This window comes from Podarcis pityusensis (genome assembly GCF_964106645.2).
Source record: "Podarcis pityusensis genome assembly, chromosome: 5".
Classification (NCBI taxonomy): Eukaryota; Metazoa; Chordata; class Lepidosauria; order Squamata; family Lacertidae; genus Podarcis; species Podarcis pityusensis.
The window spans coordinates 79,259,541-79,287,348 of NC_138032.1; the positions used below are offsets into that span (position 1 = coordinate 79,259,541).

The 27,808-nt window shown below is 44.0% G+C and overlaps 1 protein-coding gene and 1 long non-coding RNA gene across 4 annotated transcripts in view; one reads left to right on the forward strand and one right to left on the reverse strand.

The window, feature by feature from the left end:
• The window catches only part of NRG3 (neuregulin 3), a 611,141-nt gene extending 583,911 nt beyond the window's left edge, over window positions 1-27,230 (reverse strand). For 2 of the 3 annotated variants that reach the window (XM_081004952.1, XM_081004951.1), the window contains exon 1: window positions 25,018-27,223. In XM_081004952.1, coding sequence (XP_080861078.1) covers window positions 25,018-25,768 — 751 coding nt within the window. In that variant the 5' untranslated portion in view covers window positions 25,769-27,223. Of the gene's footprint in view, window positions 1-25,017 lie in introns of all 3 variants that reach the window. The other variant, XM_081004950.1, reaches the window with a different exon arrangement.
• On the forward strand, window positions 1,419-5,313 carry LOC308477339. Its single transcript, XR_013986502.1, has 3 exons — window positions 1,419-1,510; window positions 3,086-3,239; window positions 5,180-5,313. It is a non-coding gene; the product is annotated as an uncharacterized lncRNA (long non-coding RNA).
• Window positions 27,231-27,808: the final 578 nt, after the last annotated feature.

Below are 27,808 nucleotides of genomic sequence, written 5' to 3' on the forward strand. Positions count from 1 at the left end.
TTTGTTGAAACAAGCCAATTTCATAAGCTATGGTCTGAAGCTAGCCTATTTCAACAAACAGTAGTTAAGATAAATGGCAGTTTGTTTGAGTTCAACAAGCTGTACTTAATCCAAAATGGAAGCAAGAGCTTCTGAACTCTTCTTCACAGTCACACTGTGCAAATGCATCAATTGCTTTGAAAACTAAGCCCGTATTACATGGCTTCAGTACCTACAAACATCAGAAGCGACATTAACCCATTTTGAAAAGGAGCAGTGCAGAATCTGAGAGACTAGAAGGATTCTTTATTGAGTCTGACTTAGGTTTATTTCTCTTAACTTGTCAGAAAGGGGCATAAGCCTTTTTCATACTTTTACTAAAGATAGCTTATTAAGTGCTAAATTTTAGCAAATACAGGATTTATCTGCCCATTTCAGCAGGCACCTACATTAATGTTCACACAGCAAAACACAAAGCAACAAAAGAGAGTTAACCTTTTATAGCTTCTGTTTGCTCTGAATAAAATCACTTTTCTTATTAGTGTGGCTAAAAGCTCTACCGACAGTAAAGTTTTAACACACAAACTGTGCATTCCATTTTATTACTGTGTATATTTTCTGAAAGCATGCCTTCCTGTATCACCACAAACATTTAAGATCACATCTAATACTTTACATTTTAAGTGACTATCCAAGATGAGATAAATAGTGCTTCAGGATTAAAGGAACTTAGTGTAAATAGCTGGTGACAAACTGAGGCCGGAACTATGCATTACTAAAGATGCCCTGAAGATATCTTCCATTTCCATTTTCAGGCTGAAACCAGTTTTTTTCAGATAATAACAGTCCTTTCATTGTGAGAATGCTTTCCCCCCCAATCCTATCTGATGTCATTGTTTTCCCTATCTGCTGTGTCTTTGTTATTATTTTCCAGATTACCATTTCAGTCTACTTCAGAGATGGGGAAGCACAGGCCTGGAGGGTCACATGTAGCCCTCCAGATCTCTCTGTCTGGCCACACCCCCTTTCCCCAGGCCACACTCCTCACCTGCCCTGCCTTAGACAATCCATGAGTGCTTCTGCCTGCCTGGAATGTGCCCTTGATCTCTGATAATGCTTCCTGTTTCGATGATGGAGGATAGAGATCGGCTTGTGAGTGTGTGAAGAAACTAGCCTACTGCACACAGGTAAAATGTGCATTTGCTACTTCTGCCCCTGACTCCACCAGCCACTGGCATGTGGCCCCTAGAAGGTTGCTTCAAAATGCCTTTTTATCCTAGCAACTACATGGGCAACTGATATGAAAGGTTTCCCCATCTTAGGGAGAAAGTAATGCCTTTGTGACATCATCTGCAGGCATTACACCGCTCCCCACCAATGGACAAGAATTCTGAGATGTGGGGATTGGTGCTTTGGATAGTGATGTCACAAAGGCAGTACTTTCTCCAAGCACAGCCACTGGAGCAGGCTAGAGCTGAACCTGACTGAAGGGAGGACAGGAAGGATGCAGAAGTCTGAAGTAAGGATGAAGGTGAGCCAGGGGACAGAGGAAATGTCTTGCCAAGGGGCTGAGAGCAGGGATTGAAAGAAAGAAAGATGGGGTAAAGTCAGCTGAGAAAGGAGGGCTAGGGAACTTAGGGTTCCTGTCCTGCTCAGCTTCAGTCCATCTTTATGATCACCTTTCCATATGAATTCTCAAAATCTGGGAATTCACAAAAGGTACTAGAGGAGCCATACAACTGATCATTAATTATTTTTATAACGTGAAACAATCCTGTTTGTTTAAGCTGTGTTTCAATGGGTATTGTGTAATACATTCTGTCAGTTGTAGTGTCATGTACAGTGTAATGTGTTGGATAGGGGAAGCTTTCTGTCTAGCCAGATGGGAGTTGGTTTAACAGTCACCTGGGGGCCAGAATGGCTGGGTACTAGCCAGTCAGAGTCTGTCCATGTTGGCTGGTGCTTAGTGTTCATGATGGACAATCAGAAGAAGACCACAGAGCAAAAGGATTTAGGAAGAAGAAAGAAGACGTGAGAGGAAGACGGGGTGGCTTGGTGGCAACTGAAGACTTGCTGAGGTAGCCGAACCACTTGGCTCAGGCTGAAGAGAAGATTCAGGAACCTACATACAATACAGCATTGCAGGAGAAGAGGTGAGAGGCAGCAGAAGCAACATGCACTTTGGGACACCTGGCTCTGGTTCTGAGCCTGGGTGTTTCAGGCCACCTTTCCTACCCACAAAGCTACCTGATAAACTGCCCAAGTAGTTGCAACAGCTCTTGTGAGTGGCTTATGAGGTTTCATAAAGAGCTGCCATCAGACAAGGAAACTTCTCAGTGCTGGCACAGAAGCACTTGGGACCACAAATGAGCTGGATTAAATCAGTCCTTCCCAAACTTGGGTCTCCAGCTGTTTTCAGACTACAATGCCCATCATTCCTGACTAGGGGTAATGGGAGTTGTAGTCCAAAAACAAGTTTGGGAAACACTGGATTAAATAAAGCATCCGTGCATGCATATGCAAGATGACTTTATCTATTACTTCATCTGGATAAACCAAATAAGAAAGAGAAGGAGAAACAAAAGCACTTTTTAATAGTGGCTAAAAAGGGTGACAGCAGGTCAACCTAAGATACACAAGAAAGACAGGAAAGGTTCAAAAGTAAATTTGTTGCAATAGGTAGATTATTAGACACCCAAACTTTCCGCAAATATTAAAACAACATCAAGCATGGATCTATAAAGCCTAATTCATTGACACACATCCAACAGAGCTTTACACTGCTCTTCTGGCTCACAGCACTGCCCCTTTCCAAGAGAAATGAGGCAACTTGTATTGAAAAAATGTCCTTTCTCTTGGATGAATAATATATAGCTACATTAACTTTTCACCCCAAAGCACATGAATAAGGTATTAAAGGCGACTGCTGATAAAATTGCTGGTAACAGCAGTACAGAAAGGGGAGCTGTGTAACTGGCAGGATGAAGAGGCCTCTTGCTTATCACCATACATAACTAAAAGATGAAACCAACAGTTTATCAAATAAGTTTTTATACATATTATATTATTTATCGCATATGCTCAACCAATCCCAACTTTTCCATAGTGCATCGTTATATATCAATTTGGAACATGAGAAGAATATTCCATTATGTCCCACTGGACTCTCCTCCCACCACCAGAGAAGGGAAAAGCAGTTATTCCCCAGAATAAGGTTTTATTACAAGTACCCAGCGTGCTTTGTGTACCACACCTAACAGGTAATCATATGTCTGGAGAAACTTTGTGAAATACATATTATTATAACTCAGAATTTGACAGGGACTTATAACAAAACTTTGAGGAATCTGATGTTATTCCATTTTTTCTTCCATCAATCCATGTGGAAAAATAACTGCATCTTCCCAGGTTCTGGGTGATTTATGTCTCAGTGAACATCCTACCCAGCCTCCTATTTGTGTGCCTGACTCCTCTATGTGATTTTTGCTGTACGGTGGTAACTTGAAAACACAGCTCCATAGAGTTTGCTTCACATGCTGGCCATTGTGCAAACCAACTGCCTACCCAGTTACAGTGTTTTTCATCCAATCAAGTAAAAACTGCCAAACATGTGCAAAGCTGCTTACAAGAACACATGGGTCACCCTCCCTAGGAATGCATTTTCCAATAGCTATCAAGCTTCAAACCAATGCACACAAGGATTTTGGACTCATTGTCTAAATGATCTTGCTATTAGGAAACAGTTCAGTATGTTCTTATCTTAACATATTTGCCTAGCTTTTGACTCACAGTGTGGGCACAGTCCACAAGCCATGAAAGTCAATGGAAAAGCTACAGTTTTCATGTTTTGTTTTGTTTTTAATCCACTCTCACGTTGCCTTCGACTCCTAAACGAAAAGCAGGAATAGCCAATGTGATGCCGCCCAGCTGATAAGGGACTCCAATTCCCATGATCCCTAACCACTGGTGATGCTGGCTGGGCTGATGGGAGTTGTAGTTCAGTAACATCTGGAGGTCACTCTGGGCTAAAGCATTGCTTCCTCTTTCTTCCCTTAATTAAACACCATTTCTCTAGCTTGCCCAAACCATTTCCTGTGTCCACTGATGGTCCAAATCTCACCCCACCATTTATTATATTTGTTTAGGTTTTTTTTTTTTTTAAAGGTTACAATTGTGTTTCAGCTGGTTGTTCCCTACTCTTGCCAAGGCAAGGCTCAACTTCAGAGTAGCCTCATACAGCCAGATTTTTACCATCATGCTGTAAAAGGAAAGAGGATCTCCAATAATTGCATTATCAGAACTGGTTTCAACACATGATGGACTTCATGTTTTTGATAAATTTGCTCAAATGTGGCGGTTACAGAATTCACTCTCAAAATGAGCTGGAAGGAACATTAGAAGCCATCTAGGAGAAACCACTCTGCTCAATGCAGGATGCAGCTACAGCAACTTTGGCAAATATTTAGACAGTCCCCACTCAAATAGCTCCAGTGAAGGAGAGAGACTACCACCTCTCAGGAGATTCTTGCTCCACTGTTGAACAGCTTTTACTGTTCCAAAGTTTCCTCTGAGATAACTCCCTGGAAGCCATTTTGGATCCTTCCACAGGAGCAAAACGGAATACTTGGATTTATGGAAATGAGGAGGGAGATCAAAATTCTTTACAAGTAGCAAACCAATAGCATCAAGTAAAGAATGTGTTGCCTAATGAACAGGGGTATTACAAAACCAATCCAATAGTGATGAATGGGTGGGGTGGCCAAAAAAATACTGGAATTCTCCACTAAGCCAAAAAGGGGGTCTCTTGATCAAGCATAACCAACAAAGCAACCTTGGGTATCTTTATGTAAACAAGATGCAGTGACTCAGCAGACATCACACCTAAAATCTAAATGTGTTTTACAAGCACACATAATTTTATTTCAGTGAGTTGGAACACAATAGAAAACAAGATTTTAAAAGGATTGCTAGAAAATAATCTCCAGTGAAATAATCCCAATGTAATATACTTTTAATTAGTTAGATATAATCTTGCCATATCTTTTTATGGGATTGTCATTAAGAGAAAAATACAAATAAAGCCCTCTGATAAATCCACAGCTGCTTTCACACTGACAGAATATTCACAGCATGCAAGTTAATATTTTACAAGAGTTATTTTCTTCTCTTTAATCCTATAAATTTCTTCCTCTCTTTAAAGGCTTCTTCTACCTACATTTGAATCCCTGCCTTTAATGAGCACATCAGGAAAACACAGAGAGAACCACAGTCACATACAGCTGCCAAAAATATTGCTAACATTAGTATAAATACATTTTAATGATCAGAATGGTGCATCTCTGTGTACTTAGTCTTTCATATACAAGCAAGCTGCAAACCAGAAAGGACAAGAAGCAGTCTTTAAATGACACAGTTCTGGGAACTGGGTCGCTCGGGAAGAAATGAGCTGTAACTGGCTGCTGCAAAGTGCTTCTGTTTCTCCCTGTGAAGGGTGGTCAGGGCAATGCCCAAGGGCATCCATTTCTGAATCCAGACCTGGGCTGGCGATTCTGAGAAACAAAACCCTGGTTGTTAGGTAGCTTACTAGTTTAAATCCCATATTTTGCCCAGGAGATCCCTTGTACAAATCCTGTGCTCCTGAAACTGATAAATAAAAACAGCATTCAACCAGCACAAGCACATTCGAAGATTGTCAGACGTTGAGGCATATCCAGTTACTAAAACTGTGCACATGATAGTGGATTATATCCATTTGGAGAACTACAAAAATCGAAGTTATCCAATGCCTCATTCCATGAAACCTGAAGGCTCAAACCGAGACCATAGCCACACATCATGTTGAACTATGTTTTAGCATGGGGGTGGCCAATGTGTTACTCTCCAGATATTGTTGGACTATAATTCCCACCATTCCCAGACAAGAAGGCCAATGTGCAGGGATGATGGGAGTTGTAGTTCAATAATATTGAGGGACACTACTTTGGATATCCCTGATTTAGCATGAGCCGGAACAATCCTGAGGATGCCTCAGGCTTGTGCACTGCCACTGCCACTGCCATGCAGCTAAAAGCACTAACAGCAGCACTGGGGTTTACTTTTCCTGAATTTCAGCTTGTCTTGTTATCTAGACATGGGCTTGTTACTATAATGAACTATGGTCAGTTTTGAAACAAGCCAACTTCGAGCAGTGGTTTTCAAGCTATTTGTTAAAACTAACCAGAGTTTTTAATAATCCATGCAACCTGAGTCTGGATGAAACAGTCTGAGGCTGAGGGAAAGCTAGATGTCAAAGTTATCCTCGTAGTAGGAGAAAACAGAAGAGGGACATGCAAAACATAGGGTTTCTTTGGTTAATTTCATCTCATGCACTTCACACTAAATCATGGCTTAGCCATACTTTGTGCAAATTAAGCTATCTCTTAGGTATTCTGAAGCATCATCCACAGTTTCCTAAGCAATCTCTCAATGAAGCCATCAAAGGCAAGCATTCTAGGCACCAAGCTTCAACTAAAGCAGTTTTAAAGGCGAATTTAGAGGTCCTTCCTTGGGCAAACATCTTGGGTATTTTGAAAGAAAAAAAACCACTTTCAGTAAGACTTACAAAACCTCCTAATGGTGGAGGGTATCTGTGCATCCTTAGTTTACTTCCCATGGAAAGTTTTAGACTGGTGAACTCTGTGGGAAATGGATGGAAATTCAGCAGTTTCTCTACATATTCCCTTGATATTCGCAATGCTTATTATACTGCTCCATGCCTCCAAAGGTCCTTTGGACATTTCTTCTCTCACACATTCTTCTTTGTATTGAGTTGAGTTTACCTTGAGCTTGATGTGTCATCTCAATTCTAATTTTCAAGGGATTTGATGCTCCCTTTTCTTTTTACCCACTACACTCAAGTGCTACAAAGTAGTGCTCATCATCTCAACTGCATTGAATCAGATGTTACTTCCTCCATGTGGCTATAACCAAAGATACACAATGTGAAGGACTTCAGTGAGCCTGAATTCATCCCATATTAACAGCAAGACTCCATCCAGACTTGTGTTCATTTGTGGGTGTATTCTGCTGCATTTTATTGATGCAATAATAGCGCATTAGAGATGGATTTATACTGGGCTGTCCACATATCATTCTGCCTTATTAGTTGTTCTGCAATGCCTCTCCAGTGTTACCATATAAATTGCCATTTGGAGGGGCACTCCTGCACTGTAGCACAACAAAGGTGAGACAAAAAAACATTAAAAATAAACTGCAACATTTGTGGTTTAAAATGTTAACAGATTTCAGGAGGAAGTTAGAGAACATGCCACTGACTGGAAATGAACAGTACCAAAAGCAGGATCTCATATAACTGTCCCAATACCACCATGAGCAGAAATCATCCTAAATGCCCAAACGAAAGGACGTCAGGAGGGATACCAAAAGATGTAACTGCCAGAGTTTTCTTCCTATTACAATAGGTTTTCTTTAGTTCAACAGACTTATCTCTTTTGACAGGGAGCACTGATAAAATTATTTCCATGCAATTTAGAAATCGGGAAGTGATACGACTCACTGCACAGTGAGCCAGGCAAAGTAGAAAATCACATTCTACTCACTGATGACTTTAATTAATATCAGGGTTTTCAATGGTATACATAAATTATAATTCTTGTACAAAATTTCACCCTTGCTCTCATTTGTCCTCACACTACCCACTTTGAGGTAGTTAGACCAAGGCTGAGAACTTACAACTTGCCCAAGGGTACAAAGAAAACCAATAGTTGAGGAAAGCCTTCAAGTCTGAGCTACTTGGGTGGAGTCCAATTTTCCTCCCAATGACAACCACTTCAAATGTTTATGTGTCACTTCAGAATTTCACAACCAGCATCAACAGAAACAATGAAGAATTGCATTAAAACTGTATCTAGACATGCCTATAGCAAATGTTAGCAGTATCATACCAAATGATATGGACCCCCAAATGTCAATAATGCTCAATTTCCAAACACCATCTGTAGTCATAGCCAACAAATCCAGATGTTGCTGACCTAAAACTTCCATCATCCATGGCCATTGGCCTTGTTGGCCAGAACTGAAAAGAGTTGGAGTCTAAAAACATTAGCTACCCTTGTCCTACTGAATGATAATACATTCCAGCTTTAAAGGGATACTGGTCAATCTCATGGTTCAGCATATATGTTATTCAAAGGACTTCTGATCCCATGTGGAAAGTAAAGCGACCCCAGTTCGAAAAAATTAGATATATTTCATGAATCGTAAGAAATAAAGGAATCAGTTCTAGCCCTCATGAATGGTGAAGATCCTTTTCACTTGCACCAGGACTGCTTCAAAATGTGTTAATTATGTGATTGGGGGGTGGAGGGGAATAACTTATATGTGACAATTATTAGTATCTAAACATGAAAGTTTATTTATGCCAGAAGACCTTACACTGCTCTTGAAAGCCGATCTTTATTATTTGGGTGGTATCCCCCCACCCTCTCTGTAGATAGAATGGAACATCCATCCAACTCTTAAAAAAATTCATGTGACAAAATAACTGCACCCCTAGGCTTGTTTAAAAAATAGTATTTTCATTGGAACATAGGGATAGCCAAATATCTCTATGGACAACCTTGGGCATGCCCATTGATGTTTCTGGCTCCCTCCCCCTTTTAACAGCAGATCCCCACCCACCATGCCCTTCACACAACTTGTTTTTTAAAGATCCTATTTCAAAATGAAGTTTCACCAAACCAGGACCTTCAATAAACTGAAGATTAGTTGGGCTCAGATTCAACCAGGTTCTGTTTTTAAAAAAGGCTTGGCCTTTCGTTCAGGCCTTTCACTTCTAAAGAGTTACAAAAGTCCTTGGTGCTTTGCGAAGATGGATTACATCTGTGTTCCACATAACAGCCCTGTAAGGTAAGCCAATGTTGTTTGATCTTGTATGAGAAGCTGTAACAAGGAGGCAGTAGCTTGCCAGTGGGCACCCGGTGAGTTCATGGCATGGTTCACATCACATACTCTTTATCACTACACTGAATGCATGTTGCTAAGGGATAGGCTGATGTAAACAAAACACAATGCTATGCTGAAAAAGAAAATGGGGACAATAACACACGGCCTATGTTAAGTGTCCTTCAGCCACAGGGCAAAGTAGCAACAACAAAAAATGCAAGTAAACAGCCATTCACAGGAGAGCCCCAGGAACACAGCTTCTAAATGCAGTTATTATAAAGCCACCTCCAACCTAAGCCAGTAGTACTGAAATTTCATAAGGATAATCCACTCAGTTAAGTTTCTTGCCCCATTGAACCCTGCCACCGCAAAGCCTTTATCTTTGATACTATTAAATGAAGGAAAAATTACCATACCAATTCAGTGCAGTTTATCTCGGCAAGATTCAAACAAAAATCCCATTTCTCCATGGCAAAGCTACTCACAGTTTTAGAGAGGGCATTAATTCCCCCCCTCCCAACGTAATATAAAAGGCGGGGGAGAGATGAGGATAACCACACATACATAGCATAGCATAGGGGAAATCCATTAGTTGCTATTTGTTTAGTAGCTATTACTGGAAGAGTTCAATGCCAAACAGCTGGAATAATTTAGTGCTACTTTATTTGCAATTCTCAAGTCATTCATCCACAGACCTATTGTGATGGGGGTGCTGTTGTTTTTAGCATTATGTAGCCTTTCAGAGGGGCTTGTTCTTAAGATTTCCAAACATTACATACAAATAAAAACAACTTAGATATTGTTTGTATCTAAGTTAAGCTCAGAGTAGATCCACTGAAATTAATGGATATGTTTTTAATTTAATTTAATATAATTTAACATATTAAATTAATTAATATGTTAGTTGTGTCTATTGTTTCCAATGGGTCTACTCTCTGAATAAGACTGACTTTGGATAATGCTATATATCAGTTATAAATAAATGGAACAGGAGTTCAATTAAAGGAAAGGGTAAGAAATAAATTTAAGGAAGGTTAAAAAATAAATGCAGGGAGGGGAGAGAAAGAAAAGCACCCTAATAAAAGTATAGTAGTAACCCAGCTGAAGTTAATCAATATGTTCTGGTTTATAATTTAATGAAGCATAATTATCTCATGTACCATATTTTTCTGTCTATAAGACACACCCTATTTTGGGGGACTCAGATTTAAGAAAATGGGGGGAGATGGCCCAGAGTATAAGATACCCCCTAATTTTTGATATTATTTTTAGGGGGGGGAATCTAGTCTTATACACGGAAAAATACAGTATTTATTTCATAAAATTTATATACCACTTCTTCATAAAATTCCATCAAAGCAGTTTACTATCTGCATATGTAATGAAAGTTAACCCAAGTTTCAATTCTGTGCACACCTGTCTAAGTGAACTGCATGGGACTTCGTTCTGAGCAACTATTGTATGATTGGGCTGCAACTGAAAACTGAGCCAACCCAACATGCAAACACATCAGTCAGCCCCAAAGTCATTCTAAAGAAGAAACACATGTTGCAAAAGGCTTTGAAGGATGCAGGACATTTAAGGGCACACCTCCCGTGGGATCTCTGTCAGAGAGGGTCAGTCCCTGCCCACCTTGCAGTGGCATGCTTTAGGCTCTCAAATTTCACTGGCACCCTGTGAAATGCTAAAATTCGGTGCCGCATGCCTCTTGCACTCTGTTCTACATCATTGCTGCATTGGCCTCTGTGGCATCGGTGCTCAGTTCGGCCCAACTGATCATGCTACCCTGAAACCGCCTCTGTTACCTTGTCAGAATGGAGGACAAGTTTTGCTCTCACTACAACAGCCTCCTCAAGTGTAACTGCCATACACTTAAATGGAAGAACATAAAGTGTTACTCAGGGGCAATACTAAGGTACAGCCTAAATTTGTTCCCTGTGCCAGGGGACCCCCCCTCCCCCGCTTCAAATGGAGCATGTACAGCTTCTCCATCCATGGCCAAATCTTGGGTTCTGTTTCTTGGTGATGATAAATTATGATGAAATACCAAGAATTGTCTTTTTAAAGGGAGAGATCATAAATTATATGGGTTTTTATTGCATGCAAAGAGTAGGAAAATATTAGTGTTGCAGAATGCAAGGTCATTTTGAGACATCACAGTGCTACAGGATATAAATCATTCTAAATTGATTTCATTAAGATCCTGATTGTATCTTGGAAAACAGCAGCCCCCAGCTACCCTGCGTGTGTCTAAATCACCTCCAAATGGAATAGTGAAAAATAACCTTTGCTGTTCCCATAAAGAGACCACAGAAGACACTGCAAGAGAATCAGTCTGTCTTAGGTCAGCTGCTTTGCTTTACGAGTCCTGAGAATGATCTGATCTGTGAAAGAAGCTCACTGCTATTAATGCTAATTTAATGGTGTGCTGTTATGCAGTGCTACAGCCCCTCTGTCTGGTAAGAGCCAGCAATCAAGCCTCCGTTTATAATGAGCTAGAAATCTAAAGTTTCAGAGGAGTGAGGGAGAACCAAACTGTTGTGAATTGTGAGTGGAGGTGTGTGTGTTTACACCCAACTGATTTCATGCCATTGAGATTTTAAAGAGAGAGAAAATGCATTATGTTAAAAGTGTCCCTTGAAGCTCAAGGAGATATTCCAATGCCTGCAGAGCTTTTGAAGATAACTATTTAGATCTATCAGTACAACAAAGCCAAAAGGTAAGTTTTCAGTAACAGACACACATCTTGAGAGGGTTACTCATCACCATTAAAAATAATAACCAAGTTTCAAGGTCTTTAAACAAATCATGGCTGGTGGATTAGGGAACCTCAAGTTGATGTGGACAAGGTCCTCTACTTTGACAAGGTCCTCTACTTTGGGTGTATCAATTTTCCCCTTTGTCTCATTCTTTTTCTTACTCACTAGAGTAAGGAGGTGCTCCTCAAGTGGGAGCTTTTGGGATAACAAAGAAAGAAAGGAAGAAAGGAAGAAAGGAAGAAAGAGAAAAAAAGGGGGCAGTATGTTGTCAGTCAGACCAATCTTGTACGGTGTTACTTAGAAAGAAGTGCCACTGAGCCTGATGCAGCCTTCTTCTAAGCAAGCAAGATCACTTGCTCCTAAATAAGTGTGCATAAAATTACAATCCTGTACACCAGGGGTAGGGAATTGTCACTTTGACTAGGGAGTGAGACTTCCCACGTGTCAGTAACTCAACATCACTTGACACAAGGTGATTTTCCAAGTGGGCCTGAACCTCAATGTTTAAAATCTCTGATAGAGGACAAGGATCCAGAGATCACGTTAAAGGTGGCCAAATTTTGCACGGTTGCCATAAAACTTAGGGAACAAGACTAAGGCATTAGAAGCAAATTATAGATAATATGGTAGAGATTAAGTCTTAAACCATATTTAAACTGCTGCCATAATTGTATTGTTTATCGTTATATTGATTGTTAATTTAAACTTAATTTTATTGTGTTTCTGATCTGTTTAGCACGGTATGTGAGTCTGGTCTGGGACCGTAATAAATTCAATTCAATTCAAAGGTGATTCAACTTCAGAGGGAGAATCCTCAGTCTTCCTTTGCAGGTGCAGCTTGAATTTGAGTTGAGCAGCGAAAGGATTTTGTTCCTTTGAAGTCGTGGCTCAAAATGCTGCAAGTTTGTTCCTCCCCGTTGCATATCCCGTTGCATTCTCCTGCCACTGTTCACATCAGAGGAAGGGATGCCTTCACCTGTTTATTTCTTTCCACACACCAAGTGAAGTTTCTTTCTGCACCCATGCTGTCATCAGCACATGCACAAAAGTTGCCTGAAGTGTTCACACCACAAAAGAATGGCAGTTTCCATTTTGGAATCAGATGGAAGCTGATTTGAGGGAAGGTACACCAAAAAGGAGTATTTCTCCAAAAGCTATGGGATACAGGTGGACTGTGGCTAACATCATGTGAACCTGGCTTAAAAATACTTGTGGTGGGAACATGCTGGAGCCATAGGAAATGGTGATGTGAACACACCTTTAGAGCGCACTCCCAATTCCTCCTTTTCTATTTAGCCTCTTGGGTTTACCTTCTGGCACTTGACATCATAGCATGCGAATCGATGGACAGATGGGGATGGTTTGGGCTATACCACACTGAGGGCATTAGGCCCATGGGCTGCAGGTTCCCCAACACTACACACACTTCACATGGAAATAAGTCCCATGGAACTCATCAGGACCTACCTTTGAATAAGTATGTATAGAACAATCAATTGGAGCAAAGTGCACTAGTGATTCAGGTGTGTAGACTGATGCTAAGAATTAAGGACAGGGTGCCTCTGAGCAAGTGGTTAGTGCCAGAACCAAGTTCATGAGCTCTTTCATGCAAAATTTCACTTCTGCTTCTCACCTAAGCACTGTGTTTCAGCAACTTAGTTTACAGGGACAAAGGTTTTTTTTTGGTGTTGCTGTAATACAACTGTGTGTGGGGAGTGTGTGTGTATCAGAAATCCCTTGCCAGTCTCCCCCAAAATATCTACCAGTAGATCCCAACCTATCTTCTGCCTACCTCTGCTCTATAATATACACAATTTGTTTGAGTCTTTGCTGTATATGGATTCTATATAATGCACACTATCTTATAAGTGGGTTTTAAAGAGACTTAAAATCCAAAAATTGGGAATTTTTGCACAAGTCCATCCATTGTCAAAGTACCCCCCCCCACACACACTAAAGATAGGTTTGCCCCCATTCCCAGCAAGGAAAAGAAAACAGCTGGTGAAAATTTGCATAGATTAATTATTTAAAAGGAACATGTAACTATTTTGAGATTGCCCACTACATCGCATTGTGGGATAGGGCAGCCAGATGCAGAGTAGGAAAGTAGCTTCTGCACCTTTATAAGCTAAGCAAGCTACACAACTGAAATCCCTGCATCTATGCAACTATTAAAGGTACAGGGACTCTTTTCTTCTTTTGCATCAGACCATCCTTATTCTGGAAGTACCAGGAATAAAACAACTGGCTGATAAAATGCCATCATGACTTAAATAAGAGATTGATAATATGTTTTGTCTACATAGTGCCCTTTTTGAGTGTATGAAATATTTCACATACATAATGTCAGCACCATGTCCCACTATTTTTGGAGATGTCCCACTATGTTACTGCAAATGGAGGAAGATGCTGAGCAATGTTACCTTGCCCAAATGCAGCCTAATCCTGTGCATGCCTGCTTAGAGTAAGTCTCACTGAGTTCAATGGGGCTTACTTTCCCAAGCAGGTTTGTTTAGAATTGTAGTAGGCATAGAAATGCCATGGCAGAGATGAAATTTGAACTGGAGACTTCCTAGTTCACAGACAAGCTCTCTGAATGTGACCTACTGGCTCTCATTTCTAAATAGTCTCTCAGACCCAGATATTATGTTCTTAAGCCTTAAGAACTTCAGAGTAGTGAGATAGTAGGCAGCACTTCTGCCTCCTGGTGCGGGGCTCAAAAACGGTCCATTTGCTTAACTTCCCCTTTCCTTCAGTTGAATAAAGCAAAAATCCAAATACCTGCCCAAAGCAAGCACACCAAATGTTGCTATTTCAAATCTTGCCTGTTCCCTCACTGACCAAGCTTTGAAGAAGGCCTAGATTGTCCCTGGATTAAGGTGCTAATACTTATAAATGCCCCAAGGGTCCTGTGTTCCTATATCCCATTACTGTCTCTTCTGAACACCACCAGCAGCAGGTGAAGATATTTCCTATCATCTGGTACCAGATCACCACCTCCTTTCCCAGATCACTATATTTTTGATGAAAATGCCAAGGATTGAACCTTGGTCTTCCTGCATACCCCAATGAGTTATAGTCCTTCCCTTGCTTGATGGTGGGGCAAATAAATGTCTTCCTGGTCACAGCAGACTGACAGCAGGGTGGGCAGGTTGGACAGTGAGGAAATTGAGAGAGAGAGGTATGGTGACTGTGTGAAGTTCGCCAGCTTCTGTTTTCAAGTATCATTTCATCTGAATTTGGAGTAAACATTTCCAATGAAGTTTCTTTAAAAAAATAACAACATCTGTAAGGACAAAGTGCCTCTGACTTATACGGTACACCCCCTCCCTTTTAAAAACAACCCAAAGCGTGTCTGTGTGTGTGTGTGTGTGTGTGTGTGTGTGTGTTTGTATAAAACAAAATAAATAAAACATGACTCCTGACATAAACTTTCCCCCTTGTTTTTGCAGTTTTCTGTGCAGACAAATTAACAGAAAAGTAAATACTGGATAGGCTTGGCAACCCTTATTCTCTCTCTCTCTCTCTCTCATCTATCTATCTATCTAATCTATCTATCTATATCTATCTATCACATCCCACCTTTCTTTTGACATAGAACTGAAGGGGGCATACAGCCCCCAGTGGTGCAATGGTTCAGTGCATCTGGCTGTGGTTCAAAACCACCCAGGGATGGCCGTGGGAAGGATTCCTGCATTGCAAGGGGTTGGACTCGATGACCCTTGCAACTCTACAATTCTATGATTCTATGAGGTTCTGGCAAAATCTCTTGTCCAGGTACTGAACACACTCTAACCTGCTTATTTCTGGCAAGGAGGTTGCATCATTTACCCTCAGACCCTACCCTGGGACAAAAGGCTTGGGACGCAGGTGGTGCTGTGGCGTAAACCACAGAGCCTAGGGCTTCCTGATCGGAAAGTTGGCGGTTCGAATCCCCACAATGGGGTGAGTTCCCATTGTTCAGTCCCAGCTCCTGCCCACCTAGCAGTTCAAAAGCTTGTCAAACTGCAAGTAGATAAATAGGTACCACTCTGGCGGGAAGGTAAACAGCGTTTCCGTGCACTGCTCTGGTTCGCCAGAAGCGGCTTAGTTATGTTGGCCACATGACCCAGAAAAACTGTCTGTGGACAAATGCCGGCTCCCTTGGCCAGTAAAGCGATATGAGTGCGCAACCCCAGAGTCGTCTGCGACTGGACCTAATGGTCAGGGGTACCTTTACCTTTTAGAGACATAGCCTCTGATTCAGTTGGAAAGTCCTGTTTCTAATCACTGCTGGCAAAGACTGGCCTTTAGCTGTCAACATGAAAGCACAGCAGAATCCTTCAGAGATATGACCCATGTACAAGCAGTGTCGCTAATTATTCCACTTATTTGGCCAGAGCACCAAAGTACCACATTCTTGATAGAAGCTGGACTGTCTTAGGGCCAAACTAGGCCTGACCTGACACAGGAGATCTATACAGTATAACCTGACACCGCCACCCTTTAAAATTCAATGCAGTTATGGTGAGGCCTCCAAATTCATTTGGAGCCAGGGGGCAAAACAAATCTCTTTGCAGACTGTATATCACCCCCAGTTTTGTGTTCTCCATGCAGGAAAATTTACATAGACCTTTCCTCTGCAAGTAAGAAAGTAAATTAGGAGGCCTGTTTTTACCAGGAAAATGCTTTGCTGGCTGCTGCTCTGATCAAATTCAGAGGCCCCACAGTTGCATCCAGCCATCATGAAATACTCGATTTGTCTCCTATGCTACATCTAGTTTGGTCATGAATGCATCATATATAAGTCCGAGTCAACTACCAGAGCTGCTAGTGGGGTGCCTTTGGGCACACATCTACTTGCAGAGGTCTTCATTGATGCCCACAGCATCCCCAGGGTCCTCCATTGGAATGAGGCTGGAAACAAACATTCTGCTGTAGCTAATTGAGTAAACTGCATCATGTGTTTGGTTGCAGTGTGCCTGTGGCAACCCCTGGTCTACTACACAGCCAAGTTCTCCCCTCCCCAAGCCATTTCACTGCCCCTAGTGACCACACAAGCTGAGATACATTCCCCAAGATGACATGTGGTGACTCAGGTGATGTCAGGATGTGGCCCAATACACGCTGCACCTTACCACCCTGTGTGCAGAGTGCAGAAGACCTTGGACAGCACCTCTTGGCATGTACAAAGCTTTATTGGTGTGTGTAAAAATATCCCTTTTCCACTTCAGTCCCCAGGGAGTCTGTGCAGACTGGTGGGCCCTGTACAGAGAACTGCTAACTGGCTGCCTAGGAAGGCCCTTTGCGAGAGGCATCCCTGGAGTGGGCCAGGGCATCAGGTACTAGTATTCTATTATTTTCACTGCAAGGCTTTTGGGAAGACCTCTGGAGAGCCACTGCCAGTCTGTATAGACAGTATTGAGCCAGAGGCACCAAAGGTCTTCCAAAGGCAGCTTCTGGTTTCTGTTCCATTACCACCAACTCTGCCCTAACATGCCATATGGATATAACGCCTCAGGTACCAAAATGCCTTGGGCTTTCTAAAAGATTGCATTGTAGGTTCAGCTGCATACAAAAAGAGGGCAGCTCCACCTCTTGGTAAAGTGCCCTCTCATGGGTCTTCTTCAGCCTATTGGATGCATTATCTTCGGGAAAACTTTCCAAAGGGTGTATGCTAGTGATACACTGGATCAGGAGCAAAGGTGAGTGGAGCAATGAACACAAAATGTACCCTTGAAAAATATGCTAGCTTCTGCAGCCACCTATAGACCCCTCACTATCCTTCATCCAAGGAAGCTAGCGGCATGATCAGCCTTCAAGGACACACCCCGGCCAAACAAAAAACACCCAAGGAGGGTTCAAAGCAAGGCTAGAAGGGGGTGTGGCCTGAGAAGATGTGTGGCCTGGGGAGAATCCCAGAGGTCAGATTTAGAGGGGCCCCAGGCCTGAACTTCCCCAACACTGATGCAGAAGAATCCAGGTTTAATCACTGACATCTCTAGTTAAAAGTAGCTCATATTGAGGTAGATGAAGTGGTGGGTTGTTGTTGTTGTTGTTGTTTGATGCAGCAGCATTGTCTGTTCATATGCAGATCAGTATTGTTTCAGACAAGAATTTCACTAATACATTTTCCAAGGAAGCAAGGTTCAACTCAGAATGGACTTCAGTATATATCTGGATGTGTGTCTATGAATTTAATTATTCTGGGGTTTTTTAAATAAAAAATTGCTTTACAGTAATTGTAATCCACTGTGTGTGTGTGTATATGTAATAATACGTGTGTGTATGTGTAATAAGAATTATTTTAAAAAAAACAGCAGAAGGAGAGAAACATATTTCTGCTTAGATTTCCAGAATGTGTTAATAATTCCTTTGCATGCTCAGGGCCTAATCTGCTGTCCAATGAAATAAATGCCTTGGCTTCAGTTCGGTTGTGATCAAGGTCTCACCACACTTGTAAATGATGTGTCAACTGACCTGGGAAGTGTTTTATGGGCTGTGAAGAGAGCAGGCTTTCAGCAGTGTGCGCCTTCGCCTCTGAGGGGTTTACTGTCCATGTAAACCTGCTGCTGATCATTCCCCCTCAGCCCTGTCATCAATATTTTAAAATTAAATGTCTCATTAAAATACAACACTATCTCAATAAAACTCTCCTGAAATCAAAATATTAGATTCTTCCCCTCTTCCCTCAGAAATCCAAAAACCCAACCCTGATTTCTTGAACAGGTGGTATCACCATCAATATCATGCTTTATCTATGTAATAGTCGTGTGTCAACATTCTCTCGCTTGTCACACTCTTCAAAGCCCAACATGCCAACACACTCTGGTGTTTCCAAGGCTCCACCACACATTCTAGCATAACACCAAGAAACAGAAGCAATGGCAGGGACAGACAGATGAAGGAAATGGAGATGGTGTCTGGTTCTGGACATAGTTGCAAAGAGGCAAAACTGATCCCAGACTGGGCTTCCCTGGGGGGCAGTCGTAACCTTACATCAGTGCACCCTTATACTTTATGCCATAATAAAATGAATGGTTCCTAGGTACTCCTGAGAGGCAAAAAACAAAACAAAAAACATTGCTCCTGGGGCTTCCCCACCAACCTTGTTTCTGCCTCCATGCACAAGAATCCCATGTGAGGGGAGGAGGGCAATGTGTCTATGTGCACTCTTTGCAAAACACCCACAGGGGCCTCTGCAATTTAATGGACTTCTTTCCACACACACTCTTCTCATAATAATGATGAGCATTTACTAGCTGCACATAATTGATTGCAGTAGGTAAGCTTTATATTTCTGAATGAGAACGAGAAGGAAATTAAAGCAACCTCGGATAGCAGTTCAGGCTCATAGAAAGAGCTTTCTCTGTTCTATTTCTCAAAAGGGTATTGATTACAATTTCTGGAACATTGCTCTATTTTGGCTCTTCTGCATTATGTGATCCAGCTTTGGCTGCTCTTTGTTTCTCTGCTAGGCCATAAATTAATGCAAGAGGAAGCAGTTTCACTGCGCTGATGAATTCTTGCTGGAGACCTAGTCTGAGTATAATTCAGTTTTACATAGCAACAAAGTCACTGTAGAACCAAAAATATCAAAGGGGGGTGGACTCTAAGGCTATCAACTAGTTAGTTTCCTCAGTCAATTGACTGTCTTGCTTGTGTCTGATTAAACAGCATCATTAACAGATTAAATATTACATTATTATACCAACTGCAAGTGATCTTCTGAGGAACTGAAAGCAGATTACTGTTTCTCTCAACTAAATAACACAGGCAAGTGTTTGGAAAATTAACTGCAGCACATCAATTGACTGAGGAGCTGCAGAGGCATATACTGTATGCAACAACAACAGCATAAAACAGGGCGCTTCTAATTTCAATCCTGTAATCAATTTTTAATCTGCAGTGCATGAACCTGTCGATTTATATACTAATTTGATCAATGCTTTCAGCCCTAGAAGAGCATATATTATGGGGAGGAGGGAATCGTTTCACTTTATAGTAGGAACTCTTAAAATAAGGTTAAAGGGGTGTGTTTTCCTTTTAGTTAATATGGTTTCCGGTTCAGGATATAGTTGGTTTCTGGTTCAGGATTAGTTCCCTATACAGTCATACCTCGGGTTAAATATGCTTCAGGTTAAGCACTTTCGGGTTGCGCTCCGCGGCGACCCGGAAGTAATGGAAGACGTTACTTCCAGGTTTTGCCGCTCACGCATGCGCAGACAGTCAAAATGATGTCACACGCATGCGCAGAAGCGGCGAATCGCGACCCATGCAAGCACGGGTTATGTTCGCTTCAGGATGCGAATGGGGATCTGGAACGGATCCCGTTCATATCCAGAGTTACCACTGTAATCCTGGAGTCCCAGGTCTTTGTTTTGTATTTTTAATGCCAAGGCTCCCTTCAGTCGTTTATAGTTTTGAGTTTCTCTCCCTTTTGCTGCACAGAAGATGGAAAATCATCGCCACCTCTTCTATCAGAGTCTGCACTCTCATGCAGGGATGGGGAATCATTTGCCTTCCAGATGTTCTTGGACTTCAACTCCCCCCACTCTTGACCATAAGCCATGCTGGCTGGGGCTGAAGTAAGTTGTATTCCAACAACATCTGGAGAGCCACAGTTTCCTCACCTCTGTTCCATTTTTGCAATCAGGGCAGATTTCCAATCCTGTAACACTCCTACCCCACCCCATAAAATGGGGCCAGTTGATGCTGAAATGCCAAGTTGTCACTGTGCAAATGGAATTCTCCTGTTCAGGAACTCTTATGGGGGGGGGGACCTCACTGCTCTAGTCATCCACCCCCCCCCCCCAGTATGACTATGTATGAATATGTTTTCTGTGTTAGGCTGCAAATGCTGGTCCAGTGAGAAGCTATTCTTCCAGGTCTGCTGCCCTCACCAAGCCTTCTGGCAAGGCAACATTGTATTAAAATTACAGTGGTACCTCTGGTCACAAACTTAATCCATTCCGGAGGTCAGTTCTTAACCTGAAACTGTTCTTAACCTGAGGTACCTCTTTAGCTAATGGGGCCTCCCATTGCTGCCGCACCGCCCGCGCATGATTTCTGTTCTCATCCTGAGGTAAACTTCTTACCCAAGGTACTACTTCCGGGTTAGCAGAGTCTGTAACCCAAAGTGTTTGTAAACCGATGTGTTTTTAACCTGAGGTACCACTGTATTATAACACACTGCCAATACAAGATCTTTGATTAAACTTTACTGCTCCATCCAGTTTGTACTGAGAGCAAGTGCTCCTACTGTTCCACCCTAGTGATGCTACTGCTACACTCCCAGCCTCTTGTTACCATATACAAATGGGTGTGTTGCCCTGAAAGAAACCAAAGCAACTACAGAGTCCATTGTTTGTCTGTTTTCATTCTTCACATCTACAACTCAGGCTTCCTTTATGCAAATTTAATAAATAAATAAAATTGTGGCAGCTTCCAACAACCTTGTGTCCTCCAGATATTATTGGACTACAACTCCCATCAACCCTAGCCAGCGCAGGCCAGCAAGGAAGAGAGTTATGAGGAACAGTTGAGAGAATTTGGTATGTTTAGCCTAGTAAAGAGGAGATTGAAGGCAAAGATGGTAGTCATCTTCAAACATCTAATGGGCTGTCATGTGGAGAATGTAGCAAGCTTGTTTTCGCCTGCTCTGGATGCTAGGACCTGAACCAATGGATTCAAGTTATAAGAAAGGAGATTCCGACTAAACATCAAGAAGAAATTTCTGATGGTAAAAGCTGTTTGACAGTGGAGCAGACTCCCAAAAGAGGTGGTGGATTCTCCTTCCTTGGAGGTTTTTAAGCAGAATTTGGATGGTCATCTGACATGGATGCTTTAGTTGAGATTCTTGCATTGGAGGTGGTTGGACTAGATATCCCTCGGGTTCCCTTCCAATTCTACGATTCTTTGTAGCTCTACAAATTCTGGAGGGAACAAGTTTGGCAAAGTCTTTGTTATTGTGGCTGGTGTCTCATTTTGAGTCACCTATGTGCTAAGGAATAAAATTAAAATAAGATTCTGAATTAACACCAAGGGGGCTGATTGCATATGGGTCTTGCTTGTTTCTACAGATAAAGAAGAGTGGATGACTCTGAGTAAATGATTGTTCATTGTTCATAACAGCTGTAACAGAAAAATGATGGGGGGGGGGGGAAAGCCCTTTAAAAAAACCAGCAAAGGTCTCAAACATCACTCCACATGAATTCATATCAGGCACTCCTCTTTCAAAAACACCAGGAAGACATTCGCAAGGCCTACCTACAATGCAATATCTCTGATGCTTGTATGCCCCTTTAAACCACCACGGCTTCCCCTAGTGAATCCTGGGAAATGTGGTGCTGAGAATTCTGTGAGATATCCTGAACCTTACCCCTCCACAGCACTTCCGTTTTTTAAAAAATATTAGTAGTTAAACAGAGCACTGCATATTTGCCTTTAGTGTGTGCCTTTCTCCCATCAAGACTGTCACACAAGAATTTGCTCAGCATTCTCTTATATATATATATTCATATTCACACAATACTGTAGACCCAGTTTTTATCTTTTCTTGTTATTATTATTATTATTACTATTATTATCAAGAAACAGAGTCATAGGAAGAGCAGAAACAGACAGCTGAGTCCAGAAACTAATGTATTTGAATGTATTCCTTTTATCTACGTTTTCCCCCTTTCCTACAAAAGGCCTTAAAATGGAAGGGGGAGAATTGAGGATCAAAGTGAGTGAAAGATGTAGATATCAGGTCAGAAGGTTGAGCACCCACCAAGGAAAAATTACAGTATCACTTCCATTCTGTTCCCACTGTAACCTAATAGAAAGATTATGTGAAACAGAAAATTGTGCAGCTTTGGAGAGGGTGGGGGAGGGAGAGGAATTCCACATGCCCTATAAATTCCAATCCTTTTTTATGTAATCTATTTAATCTCCCGTTAATGATAATCACAGGCTATCAATGTGCTCAAACAGGGTCAATTTCTGGTGGATTTGCACTTCTTATATTTTGTGCTTTAGCAAAGCTGCAGGGGGCAGGGAAGAGCGAAGAGGGAGGGAACACAAAGGTCTAAACTCTGATTTAAACAGTTATATTAGCAAGATCTGGACCAAGGATTGCTTGCAAACATAAACAGTCCTTGAACATATGTGTGCCACGGGGTGTGTGTGTTTGTGTGTGTGTGTGTGTGTGTGTGTGTGTATTAGAGAGAGAGAGAAAGAGAAAATGGGCTGGTTAGGGTGGGTAGTAGGTCCTGCCAGCTGACAGTCATCTATTAAGCAGGTTCTATAATCTAAGGACTCAGCAAGGTTAGAAAATCATAGTGGATTTACCAGTCTTCTTACAGACGGAGTTGGACTGGGGGAGGGAATTAGATGGGGGGGGGAATAGGCTGCAGGGTAGCATTTCCAAATTTCACAACATCCTGCCTGTCCAGCAGCAGACAATAAATGCATCTGGGAAATACCAGATAGGTTTCTGCTCCGAAGGAGCTTCAAACGCAAGAGGGGGCATAACATGAAAAATCAGGCAGTCTATGGAGGGAAGCAAGGAGAGGAGTGAGGAAGGTGTGTTTCTGCATTTCAGCTTCATTTTCTGTAAAGGAAGGAACACCCTCCCCAAATCACAAAAAGGACACTAGCCAAATGCAACTTAACAACCTTCCAGCTGCCTCTTGCCTGTTGACCACAGGATATACTACCTCTCACTGACCATCTCATGTACTCTATCCTCTTGGGCTGATTCCCCCAGGTTAATTCCACACACACCCTTTGCTTGATTTCCTCAAACCATAGCATCCCTTGGCTCCCACATATTGCTCTTCAGCCTAGATTATGAGCAGCAAACAGCTTTAAAGGAATATTTGAGAAAGAACAAAGAGGGAACAAATTATTTAAATAAGCAAACCCATCAGATTGGGAAGAGAGTGCAGGGTAATAAAATTGGTTCAGAATGGGATTTACAGTGTAAGTCTATGTCTGCCTACTCAGAAGTAAGCTCTGCTGAGTTCTATGGAACTTACTCACTGGTAAGTACAGGATTCCCATCTTCATGTAGCAACCCAGCTTCTAGCTTGCTCTACCATATCAAAGAAGACAGACAAATACCCAGTTATGATCACAGGCCCTCCACTCCTTAAATAGTGGTACCCAGAAGTTGGCTGAGCAGAGAGAGAGGATTGTGATGATATTTGTCCTAGATAACCTTCACAAGAGAATGTACCCAATCCTCATTTTCAAATGAGAGGGGTGAGGAGAATGGATTGGGGTGTGTGTGTTAGTGCTGGAAACCAATAGCCTAGTAGTCTAATAAGAGGGGGGAGGAAAGATCCCCACCCATCCACCTATCTGCCTAGGAAATATCCCCCCCACACTATATATATATATATATATATATATATATATATATCTCCTTCATAGATGCACTCGTTTGATGAGGCTGGAGCGAGCTTCACAGGAAGAGAAAGGCGACTTCCCTGAGCTGATGCATATATTCATGAGGTGTGCTCTCTCCTCCATTCTCCTGAAATGGAATTGGGGCTCATTATTTTGCAATGGCGCAGCACCCTGGGGAAGGGACTGTGGATCACAGTTGGGCTGGAAAGCATTTCTTGTCTTGTCTTTTCTAAAGGTGGGAGGGGAATGGGAAGGTGAAGACAAACACACCAGGACAGAGGCACACACCCCTTGTCAAACAATCCTGAGCACAACCTAGCCAAAGCTCCAGTCCAAAGCACTAGCTCTCAGTTTTAACTTCCTCTTCATCTCCTTATAAGCCACAGAACCATCAAGGTCAGCATTTTTCTCCCTCCAGCCCAGGCCGCTAACAAAAGCCCTTGAAAGGACCACTGGTGAGGTCCCCAAACCTGCTACATTCCTTTTTCCTCTTGAATTGGGTGTGTGCGTTGATTTTGCTTTGGAGGGTGGGGTAAGGCAAAGCCAGAAATGACGAGGTGGGGGTTGGCTCCTCTCTCTCTCTCTCTCTCTCTCTCTCTCTCTCTCTCTCTGTTGTCTTGTGAATGAATTCCACCTCCAAGGACCCATTAGGAGAGTTACATCTCCATCATCATCACCATCACAAACATCCAAAAGAGGAGGGAATCTCTCCTGAAAGAATCCAGGCTGAAAGAAAAGCCCAGACAAACTTCAAGGAAGCCTGGATGCCTTTGGGTATTTGCACCAAGTTACAAGCACTCGAAATCAGGTCTAGAACAGAGACATTTCAACAGCACCCCACCCCCTCCATATATATATATACATAAAGAATCACCCAGACGCCAACAACCCGGATTCCAAAAAAGGGAAGGGGGAAGCCTTCCCCCTATTGACGCAAAGCAAGAAGTTTGGTCTCACTTACGGTATTTGGGGCTGGTGTTGGCCTCTGGCGTGGTGGTGGTGCTGGCCTCTTGGAAGGGGGATAAGGTCCAGGACGGAGCAGAGTCCTGAAGATAGGTCTTGTAGGAGGAGGTAGTGTATGCCGCAGTGGGCCAGATGGGCAGAGGCTGGGTCCCAGGGGTGCCAGGCGCAGGGCGGGAAATCAGGATGGTGGTGCTGAAAGGGACAGCGGTGGTGGTGGTGGCAAGGACGGTCGGGGGCGCGACCGTGTGGCGCGCCGTGGTGGATCTCGGCAGGCCGGCGCGGATCGGGCCCCGGGTGCCCGGGAAGCGGGTGGGCGCCTTGGTCATGGTGGTGAGGCGGGTACTTATCCGATTGGGTGTCCTCGACGTGGTGGTAGTGGCCGTGCTGGTGGTGGTGGTGTCCACGCTTTTGGGCGGCGTGGTGGGCTGCTTGGAGAGGAAGAAGGGGTCCTGTTCGATGCCTTTGGAATCCATCAGCTCGGTGGGCACGTACTCCTTGACGGAGCCCACCACGATCCACTTGAGCAGCATCAGGCTGAGCCCCAAGCCCACGAAGCCGATGAAGAGGGGCACCACGCACAGCCACGTCTGCTGCCGGTTCCACACGATGCAGTCGCTGCAGCGCACCTCGCGGGCCGCCGGGTCGGCGCCCCCATCGCCGCCGCCGCCCGCGGGACCCCCGGCTCCGGCCGCCGCCCCCTCCTCGGCACCAGCTGCGGCACCCGGAGGAGAGGAGACCCCTTCGCTCATCCTCCTAGGGGCCTGGCACACCCTCCCCCCGGAGAAAGAAAAGGCATCGGGGGGGAGCGAGAAGCATGCGGAGCAAAGGCGGCGAGGGAGGGGGCGCGCAAAGGCGAGAAAGAGAGCGAGCGAGCCACAGAGGGAGGGAGGGAGGGGTGGGGAGGGAGAAAGAAGAAGATCCCACAGAACGGAGGGGGAAGCTGCCGTCAGTTACCGAAAGGACATTTCCCCATTCAACCTAGAGCTCTGTAACCCCCCCCCCATCACATACACATCCACACGCATTCACACAACCGCTGCTGAATCAGCTGGAATGGCCGAGCTCTCCCCATCCTCCAGCAGTGCTGAAGTAGCCTTCTTTTTTACCTTCGATTCCCCCCCCTCTTATCCCCCCCCAAAAAAAATGAGGAATCCGCGGCGCTTCTTCCCGCACGAACCCAAAACAGCAGTCCCCAAAAATCCACCTCCTTCGATGGTGATGATGATGATCCTTGGGTGCTGGGGCTGGTGTGGTGCTTTTTCTGTCTCCCCCTTCTCGTTCCTAGCCCAGAGAACCGCATTCAGCAACAATCACGAAACCCATTTCTCCATACGGAAGCGGGAGTGGGAAAAACAAGCTCCTCTGGCTCCTGCTTTTGGGTGATGATGTTGAAGATGCCCCCCTTTCCACCCCACCCCCCAAGCAGAAGCAGCGGCGGCTGGAGCAGCAGCGGCGACATTCCTCGGCTGCTGGGCTTTCTTTCCTTCTTTTCCCCCCCTGCCCCCCCACCTCCTTCTCCTCCTCCTCCCCGAAGCGACGGAGCAGCAAACTGCACCTGTTATTCAGCAGCCCTGCAGCCAACCCTTGGACAGCACTTTAAAGCGGAGAGACCAATCCGAAGGCAGCGCGGAGGGAAAGGAGAGCGAGCAAGCGAGCGAGCTGAGGCGCAGACGCGGCGGGAGAACCGGGAGCCGCTGCCGCCGCCGCCACCACCAGCCCGGCATTGCTGACAAGTCCAAGGCGACATCCAAACTGGATCCGGATCCGGGAGGGGGGAAATAATCATTAAAACAAAGCTACTCAATCAAAGGAGCTTCCAGCAGTTACATGAAGCGGGGAAAGGGGGTGGCTAAGGCGGAGGGGTGGGAAAAATCACACATACTGTACACCAAAAATATATATTCCTTATTGGGAATAATAATCCTGCCGAGGGAGGCGGCCAGGACTGTTCCGCGCGGGTCTCGGCGCCCCCTTTGGCCGGGCAGGCAGCCCTCTTTCCCGGAGGCTGAGCGCTCCTATTGCAGCATGTTGGGGGTGCGGGAGAGGCTGGTGCGCTGAGAGTAGGGGGGCGGTGGCGAGGATGCCGCCTCCCCGTGGCCAAGCCTCGGGGTGGTTTCTTTATTGCGCACAAAGATAGCGGAACGATCCGGGCAACCCCCCTTTGGAGTGGGAGGGGGGAGATCCGGTAAGGAGTGGGGTGGGTAGGTGGATGGGTGGGTGGGCAGCCGCCGCTGCTGCCTGGTCGGTTCCGGAGCGGCTGGCGTTCCGGGCGAGTCTTGCACTCCTACTGCGGCTGCATGCCCAAAGAGGCGCGCGGGTGCGCGGAGACGGGGAGGAGCCAGCAGGGCGCGGCGGCGGCGGCTACACCTCTGGCGCGGAATGCCTGCCCGAGCGGGTGGCTCGAGCGCCGGGTCCGGGACTCGTAAAGGCGGATGGACTAGCGTTGCAAGGACTAGTTGCTGTAGACAGGCTTGGGAAGGTGAAAAGAAAAAGAAGGAAAGAACCAAGTGATAACGCAGAGTTCACTGGGGCAACTCACTAGGCAACAGGGGTGCCAACTTGAATAAAATATTTGGGGGGGGGGGGAGGTAAGCCCTACCCCACACAATCGATCACAAGACACGGTGCGCACAGATCATTTGAATGGCAATACCCATCAACTTTGGGGGTGGGGCCCCCGCAAATATTTTTTGGGGGAGGGGGCAAAGGACCTCAGCCCCTAGGAGTTGGCTCCTATGCTAGGCAAGCCGATAGCTCTCTTTGCCCCCATTTCTTGCTTTAGCTGAGAT